This window comes from Coffea eugenioides, chromosome 2 (genome assembly GCF_003713205.1).
Source record: "Coffea eugenioides isolate CCC68of chromosome 2, Ceug_1.0, whole genome shotgun sequence".
Taxonomy (NCBI): domain Eukaryota; kingdom Viridiplantae; phylum Streptophyta; class Magnoliopsida; order Gentianales; family Rubiaceae; genus Coffea; species Coffea eugenioides.
This window is the reverse complement of record NC_040036.1, coordinates 34,101,700-34,110,923: the sequence shown is the minus strand read 5'-3', so window position 1 is coordinate 34,110,923 and position 9,224 is coordinate 34,101,700. Positions and strand designations below refer to the sequence as shown.

General features: G+C 36.3%; 2 protein-coding genes across 2 annotated transcripts; both read right to left on the bottom strand.

Moving 5' to 3' along the window:
* Nucleotides 1-2,113: 2,113 nt before the first annotated feature.
* Nucleotides 2,114-2,698, bottom strand: LOC113759559 (uncharacterized mitochondrial protein AtMg00310-like). Its single transcript, XM_027302135.1, has one exon. It carries the CDS (start codon nt 2,696-2,698, stop codon nt 2,114-2,116), a length of 585 nt encoding a protein of 194 aa, XP_027157936.1.
* A 2,732-nt stretch (nt 2,699-5,430) lies between these two features.
* LOC113759558 (receptor-like protein EIX2) lies at nt 5,431-8,571 on the bottom strand. The gene has a single exon (XM_027302134.1). The coding sequence runs from the start codon at nt 8,569-8,571 to the stop codon at nt 5,431-5,433; it is 3,141 nt and encodes a 1,046-aa protein (XP_027157935.1).
* Nucleotides 8,572-9,224: the final 653 nt, after the last annotated feature.

Sequence of the window (9,224 nt, the reverse complement as noted above, 5' to 3'; positions counted from 1 at the left end):
ATAGACAGCACCAAAAAAAAAAAAAGATTCTAACTTAGAAAAACGTCTTTAAAACTACAACGATTCATCGTTAACAATAACAAAACATAGTCTCTCATTCTTCGAGTTTTGACAATGGTATTTTAGGTTTGAATTGTATTAGTTATGCTTTATTTAATTGTATCAGATCTTTAAGAAATAAATTGCTCAAAATATTCAAACAGAAAATCTATTAACAAAACAACATCTACTTGTGATTTTTATCAAATTATATCATAAAATTTTTTCAATAACCAGTGTTATGAACAAGTCCCAGAAATCCCATGGCTATATATTCTCTTCCTTCCTCCTTTTCAACCATCTAGGCAAAGTGTCAAGATTGGTGGTGGTTGTCATTAGAGAGGCGACTAAGAGGTAGAGTGCGATTGGCAGTTGCAGTTATTAAAGAATTGAAGGGAGCAAGAATCTGGGCTAAGACTTTTGGAAGGAAAGAAATAAGACAAACAAGAAGGTACAGAGGGAGAGACGGTAACAGTAGAAACTGTGCAAATCAACCATATGAGATATTGGACCCTATAGCGATGCAGCAGGTTTGGATAGCTAAACTTTTGCAAATAATATTTCGCTTGTATCATAAATACATTTTTTAATTTATCTTTTTATATTTTCAGCCACTTTTTTATTTAACATATATCATATCACAAAAGTACTGAAATAATTATTACAAATAATATTTTAAATAATACTTTATCCAAACATGGTGCGACTGGCCACCGATAAATTGAGCAACCGAGGATTTCATGCCACAAGAATCCAAACTAAACGCCCAATGACGAAGGAAGTTAAAAAGTTACTGGTAATTTTATGCATTCCCTATGACTCATGGTGAGACATTGTGTGGGAAGCTATGTGCAGTTTTTTTTTTTTTTTTGTCGAAACGATAGGATTGTATTTGTATTGATTGGAACAAAAGTATATACAGGCGAGCACTTGCTCGATGCTTTACACTGTGCATTTAGCAGAATAGACTGGGGTTAATCCACTCTACATCATGATAATTGCTCAATGCTTGAGCGCTAAACAAACAACTCAGATCACTACTTTTATATTTTCCTAGGCAAAAGGAGCATTTGTAAAACATAGGACTCGGATGTCCTCTATCGGGGTAGCTAGCCACATATCCACTGTTTTTATCCCTTGAATTTGCTGCAACAGGTCTGTACCAGGAACTCCAATGCATACCAGTCGCCAACCTTGTTCTGCTGCTTTGATCAAAGCCAGCTTTACACCTTCAGCTTCGTGTTGAAGTTGGTTTTTGCTTTCTCTTTCCCTCATTTTGCATCCCAACACATCCTGCCCCCTACAGTCAGCTGCTACAATACCATATCCAATGGACTTTGATACCTTGTTCCACTTGGTTGCTATTCTGATATGCATTCCTGCTGTTCTGCTATCTGGAATTTATCTAACCTCTTTTTCCTCCATTTGATGTGGTGCTGTTGTTTTAACAATGCTACAGCTCCTGGCCTTGTTGATCCCATCATTGAACTCCATCCAAGCAAGCTCAACTTTATTGACCACATGTACTGGTTCTTGTGTTTTGTTGTTGAACTCTTTGTCATTCTTGCTTTTCCAAATTTGCCAAAGAATATATGCTGTGAGAGATATATGGTCCATCCCTGAGCTCTGTGAATTGCTTCGGATAATGCTGCCCACCAGCTATTGAAATTCCCAGTCAACTCCTGAATCCCATCCCATTGTACTGGGGCAACTTTCCAGATCTCCTTTGCTCTTTTACATTTCAGCAACAAATGTTCCAAGGTTTCTATCTCCTCCCCACAACCTGAACATATAGGGTCTCCTTTCATCATTCTTCTCCAGATTAGTTCTTTGATTGGAATTGCTTCTTTCAGGCCTTTCCATATGAATATCTTAATTTTATGACTGATACTTAGGCTTCACAGCACTCTCCACATGTCATGTCTTCTTGGTTTGTTGCTTGACTCAATCCCTTCTCCTCTTTCTCTGCCCTCTTGTTCTTTCTTAGCCTGAATTGCCATGTACCCTGATTGCACCGTGTACTCCCCTTTTTGGTTCCCTATCCAGAAGATGTTGTCATCTCTTCCTGTGATGCTTATGGGAATCTTGAGAATGTTTTTAGCATCTCCCTGTTTGAAATTTTGGAAGATGAATTCCTATTCCACCTGTAGCCCTCAATCAGGTCAGCAACTCTCTGTATTCGACATTCTTCTGGCTTGGCTGTGATAGGTTTCCCTAGGTGTTGGTCTGGAATCCACTGATCCTCCCAAATTCTTGTTGAGAGTCCATTCCCTATCCTATTTCGTATCCCCCATTGAAGCTCTTCTCTTGCACTCATAATGCTTTGCCAAAACCATGAAGCATTGTTGGGAGTTTTGCAGTCCAGCACATTGCAATTTGGGAAGTACTTGCTTTTCAGAATTTTGCTGGATAACAGATTTGGATTTCTGATTATTCTCCAAATCTGTTTAGCCAGCAAAGCTCTGTTAAAACTTTGAATCTCCTGGAATCCCATGCCTCCTCGTTTTTTCTCCTTGGTCAACTGCTTCCAAGCTACCCAGCGAGCCTTGTTTTTGTTGTCTTTTTCTCCCCACCAGAAATTAGATAGCATAGAGCTTATCTCTTTGCATAACTTGCAAGGTAATTTGAAACAAGACATGGTGTAAGTAGGCATTGCCATGTGCAAGGTAATTTGAAACAAAACATGGAAAATGGAACTTGAGGCCCTATCCTCAATTTTAGAAACTTTCTCGAGGTTTCTAACAGTATCTTTGACTCTACTTGAACTTTAAAAACTCATGTATTATCATTTTACCCTCTTAACATTTGGCATTATTACCAATTTTCCCCTTAATATTATTTTTTAGTCATTTTACCCCAACACTAACGGTTAAACATAACGGAGTTTATTAATTCAAGTGATAAGACATGTTTAACCTTTAAAATTATTATCACTTTACCCCCATAAACTATAGCCTTATTATCAATTTACCTTCTAGACTTATTTTTTAGGCAATTTATTCCACCATTAAACCAACTTAACAAGTTAAAAAACTTTAGAAGATAGTACCCTCTTTTTTGTATAATAAAAATAATAAAAAGTTTAGAGTAGCTCTTCTCCTTTTCAGTATCAAGAAAAAAAGTCAAAACATTAATCTCTTTCGTTTTGGCAATCTTATTAATATTGAAAAAAAATAGAAAAATAGGGGAGGGAGAGAGAGACCTCCATTCTTTTTTTTTTTTTTTAATACAAACAAGAAAGAATTCAATATTTTTATTATTTTAAAATTACTTTACTTTTCTATTTATTACCCAATTTCAATCCCGAGAACATTAAATTAATACGATAATATTAGATTCTTCCTTATTTTCTTTCTTAACAAAATCTAATTTTCTGTTTCCTTCTATCTTATCTCCTTTTCTTTTCCAAGTATTAATAAGTGTGAAATTTTTTTTTGAGAAAACCCTTTTATTTTTATGTTTTTGGAATTTTAGAGTGAAAAAAAGGAAGAATAATTATTCCAAAAATTTATTTTTAATTATATATAAAAAAGGTAAATACATTTAAACATTTTCTAACATACCTTTTATATTAACAATAGGATAAAATATTTAGAGAGTAAAGCAATTATATCACCATAATTTAAAGGGATAAAGTGATAATAATAATGTAGTAATGCTTTAAAATAAAAGCGTATTTACGTCAAAAATTTATTAACATGTTGAGTTGAATTACCTATAAGGTGAATTGACTAAAAGATAATATTAGGGGGTAAATTGATAGTAATGATATAGTTTAGAGGGTAAAGTAATAATAACCCTAAAAACTATTAGCCGCGTATCCCCTCTAATTCCAACATTTTTTTTTAAATTTTGGCCCATATTCAGGAAAACTAAGATTGAGAAACTAATTGTAGGGGAGGGAAAATATTTTGATACCACAAATGCCCTATCGTTCCCCTACTAATTTAGGTCCACATTTTAATTAGTTTGAAGTACATTTTTCCCCCACATTATATACCTATTTCACATTGCCCTTTCAAATTTTGTTTATCGCACCCAACCCCTCTTTATTTGAATTTTAAGTGTGAATGGATAGATATGCCCCTATTCTTATGCTTTTATCTCTTTAGTTTTCCCTTATCGTTTCTTTTATTAGTTTGATTTCTTTTGCTTACTTTCTTTTGCTTAATTTTTCCTCTTCTTCCTTTTTATTCTCCTTTATTTTCTACCCACTATCTATGTTTGTTCCTCGTCGCACACTTGGGATGATTTCTTCTTCTTCTTTTTTTTTTTTAATCTCATTGTTTAAAATTTTTTTGCAATATCTTTTCTTATAATATTTTGCTATGATTCATCATGAAATATAGCATATTTACAAAAATTGTTGTAATTAAATACAAAGTATAAGATTATGTATAAATAGTTAATCAATTGATCATTGTTTTTTGTATCACAATAGGTTATCAGTCATCAACTACAAGAATAAAATTGTTATCTTGTTATTCTTATATACATATAATTGTTTGATTTGTTTTATATACAAATGAAAATCCGCTGCTTTTTGAGTTTGGAAATGTGATTGGTGGCTGTTTCGGTGGGCTGGATCTTAAAGAAGGGCCAGCTGATTGACATTTGTGGTGTCATTGGTCAGCTAGTCCTGTTTCTTCATTGTTATAAGATCCCAAGCTTATTAGTCCACTTTTTTCTGCATTATCTTATTTAATTTTTTTTCTATTTTTTGTTGCCTTTAGGTGGATTGTATGCAATTTATTCATTTATGGGAGAAGGTGCCAATAATAGAGCACCAAATTGCAACAGACTAAAACCCCATGGAAAAAATGTAAAAGATGGATAAGTTTGAAACAAACCGTCTTTGCATGAGAAATATATATCTTGGTGGAAATATTGAACAAACAGGTATTTCCAGTTTGATGTCCCCTTTGGCATATTTTGTTTTTCAATGCTTTTCCATTGGATACAACAATGCTCAGTCTCAGCCAATGTAGAAGATTTCTCTCTTCAGAAAGAGTGACATGGATAGTGATTGAGGAGTCAAGGAAAGCAGCCAAAGTATGGAAACTCTTAGAAGGAAAAATTGGTTGCTGTGATGGAAGATGATCAATGCTTAACTGGAATTAGTGTGGCAATAAACCTGTTCTTATATGGAATACGGAATCCAAATGTTTAATTAGGTAGGACTTGAACTAATTTGCCCATTTTAATGAAATAATTATCTTTGCTCTCAGTTGACTTCTTGTAGGTGAATGGCTTGATAGACAAAGTAAGCAACCATTTTAACATTACACATAAGAGTGGATTGGCTTATGAAAAGAAATCCAATGTCTTACAAGAACATTTAATTTCTTTAGCTTCTCATCAAACACAAGATACAAAGCTAGAATGGAAGGTCTATCTATGAAAGTATACTTTGGTCTGCAATGCTTTATTTCTCCTTCTGCTCATCCCTGGTAACTTGTAAACTAATTTGTCCACAAAATCAGAGTATACATCAGCCCAAGGTCTTCTGAATGCAAAGATGAGGTAAGGTACCAGAATGCCAACAAGAAATCCCAATCCAAGGCTCAAATAGAACCATTCATCAATAAATCCTTCATTGCTATCATTTTCAGTTTTTGATCCGTTTCCTGAACCCCCATTTTGGCACTCTAACCTCAGAGGAGCTCCACAAAGTCCCAAATTTCCCTCAAAAGAAGATGCAGTGAAAGTTGACATTTGTCCGTTATAAGGTACCGTACCTGATAAGTAGTTGTTTGATAGATTAAGATAGCTCAAGAATGATAGCGAAGCCATTCTTGATGGAATTTCACCAGAGAGTTTGTTGCTTGAGAGATCAAGGGATGACAGTTGCTTCAAATGTGAAATGCTTCCTGGAATTTCACCTGATATTTGGTTTCTCGACAGGTTTAAAACCATCAGGCCAGATAACTTTGATATTTCCACCGGGAAATTTCCATAGAAGTTGTTGTCTGAGAGGTCTATGGCTGTCAGAAGGGAAAGAGTTTTGGTATACTTTTGAAATTGATTCTTCAGACTGATCACCAACCTTTCTTCGTAGTAAAGGCCTCTATATGCCCCATACAATAGATATTCCAGTATCTTCTGCTCTACTTGCATGGCTTTTAGGTTTCCCAAGTTTGCTGGAATTCTGCCAGTTAAATTATTCCCTGCCAGATCAAGAACTTGGAGCGAACTCAAATTTGAAATCGCGTCTGGAAGGTCTCCTGAAAATTCATTTTCCCTTAACTTAAGGATTCGAAGATTGGAGAAGCTGTTGGCAAACCATGATGGTATGCTACCTGATAATCTGTTATTTCCAAGATCCAGGGTCTCCAAGCTTGACAGTTTCTTCAAAAAAGCAGGAAGCTCATCTGATAACAAATTGTCATTTAAGTGCAGAGACTGAAGCTGGCTCAATTGGCCCAAAGATTGTGGAATCATTCCAGATAACTTATTGTTTCCAAGGTCTAAAGCCTTCAAATAAGAACAATTCCCTATGCTTGCAGGAATGCTTCCTGTTAATTTATTCACGGAGAGATCAATAACTTGCAGTGATGGCATTTCACCTAGGGAGGTAGGTATCTCCCCAGCAAGCTCATTGTTGGAAACGGAGAGAAAGATCAAGTCTGGCATGATTTGACTTATATTCACTGGGATAGGACCAGAAAAATGATTGTTTGAGAGATCAAGTAACTCAATGGGGACAAGAGGAAGAGGGATGGGTCCTGTAAAGATATTGGAGCTCAAATCCACATCTGCAAAAGGTGCCACTTCCAATGGAGTTGGTAGCTGACCTTCTAAGTTGTTGAAAGAAACATTCAACAATGACAGGTTAGCAGAGATATCCCAAAACCAGATAGGGATGGACCCTGATATACTTGCATTTGAGATGTCAAGGAACTTAATCTCCTTTTGAGATTGAAGCCAAGTTGGAAATAATGGACCCATTTGGCATGAACCAGTATCGAGATTTCGAATTTGGAAAGGAGGAATCCAAATGGAGCTTACATTCAGGATGAAGGAATTTGCTGAGAGCCGCAAGATCTTTAGTTTATTCAGCTTTAAAAAGTGAGCTTCAGTTAGGATACCTGTCAACTGGTTAAAAGAAACATCAAGGACTGACAGCTCAGACGGGAGGCCAAATGTCTCTGGTAAAGTCCCACTTAATTTGTTCCCTGCTAATCCGATATTTGTCAGATTTTTAAGTGTTCCTAAAGAAGATGGTATAGGACCTTCAAGCATGTTGGCAGCCAATCCCAGTGTTTGAAGACTTTTGAGGTTCCCCAACCACTCTGGTATTTTACCATCCAGTCGATTGTTGCCTAATTCTAGGCAAAACAGATTAGCTAAAGCATTCCCAGAAACACAGCTTTCAGTTCCACCGAGCAATTCAGGCAGAGTTCCTGTTAAATTATTGCTAGACAAATCAAGATACTCCAAGTTGCAAAGTCTGCCAATAGAACTTGGTAATCCACCTTGAACGTTGTTAACAGATAAATCAAAATGCGTGAGAGATGTCATGTTCCCAACGTTTGCTGGAAGTTTCCCATGTAATTTGTTTGAAGATAAAGAGAGAACCTCAATGCTTTTCCAGCTTCCCTTGAACAGTTCGGAACAACTGGCACTAAGGTTGTGATTCAAAGCAAGATCCAAGTACCTTAGCCTTGGAAGCTCAGCCAGGCCAAGTGGAATTCTACCCCTAAGCTGGCAGCTGTCGAAATCAACATACTCAAGGCTGCTGATGTTGACAAGCCAATCTGGGATCGAGTCCAATCCATTAAAGCTGAGGTCCAAAACAGCAAGTGAAGTGAAGTTGACAACACTAAGAGATGAAAAGGAACCAGATAAGCTACAGGTTTCAAAATGAAGTTCGGTTATATTGGGTAGCATGTTTAGAACATGAAAAAAATCTGAATGAACTAAAGAGAGGTCCACCTGGTTCATCTCAAGATGTTTCAAAGAAACAAGGCCACCCACCCACTGGAAATTATCGACACTTAAGGTTGACAATTCTGAAGAAACATCAAGATACTGCAAGCTAGAAAGGTTTCCAAGGGATGGAGGAATTATACCAGTAAATCCAGCTTTTGACAGGTTCATATACTGTAAATTCCTTAAAGAACCAAAAAAATCAGGAATTGGGATTTCCTGAAATGTGTTGGAGCTCAAGTCTAAATGCGTCAAGGACCTCAGTTTTAGCAATGAAGGTCTAATCTCTCCACTCAAGTTCCAAAACCCGTACCTGGTGGTGCTACCATTAAAGCTATTCACTGGATAGGGGTTGCGGAGGTCAATCTTGATAACAGCACCAGTATTGTCATCACAAGCTATTCCCCTCCATAAGCAGCAGCCTCTGGCCCGCCATGATGAAAGCCGATTTTCAGGATCATTAAGGCCATTTTTGAAGTCAAGAAGAGCTTCAAGATCATTAGCTGAACAATTCACCATGACTGCATCAGCTCCAAGGACAGAGTCCCATGCTATTAGCTGAAAAATGAATGCAAGCAGAGCAATAACTGGAAAAAACTCCATAGGCTTCAACAGTAGGCAAAACAAAACACATCAATGATTCATTATTCTGAAAATCTTAAACATATATATAGACTTTAGTTTTTCTCTTCTCTACATATATATAGACTTTAGTTTTTCTTGAACTACAAGGTAATTTCATTTTCAATGGGAAAATCTTAATCAATGATTTTTTTTGGGAGAATGATGAGCATATAAAGTACGATTGCTCTCTGCTACAAGTCAACGGGCTTTGCTAATGCTTCAATGAGCAATTGAGCATTGTAAGTTTTATATTTGGTTTGACCTTCAAGAATCCGATGATCAACAACATGGACGTCCACGTTTCAGTCTGCCAACTGTATAGTAGTAATTAAGAAATATGCGATGATAAGAACTGAAAGGTCGGTCAAAGAAAGAAGAATCAATTATCAGTTTCACACTGGAAACCTCATTTGCATGGAAATTGTGGTCAGGGAACTGCACCAATCTAAATATTCGCCTTAATTTCATCCGACATTGTCGTCTTTTTTGGTTTTTTTTTATTGTTCTTGGTTTTCCAAAGTGCATAAATGATATTTTAGCTGAGTAGAGACAAAGTCATATCCTCTCTTTACACCTGTGACCTGTTAGAGCAGTTTTCCGTCCATTTTGACGGCCAATCAAGGATTGCCGTT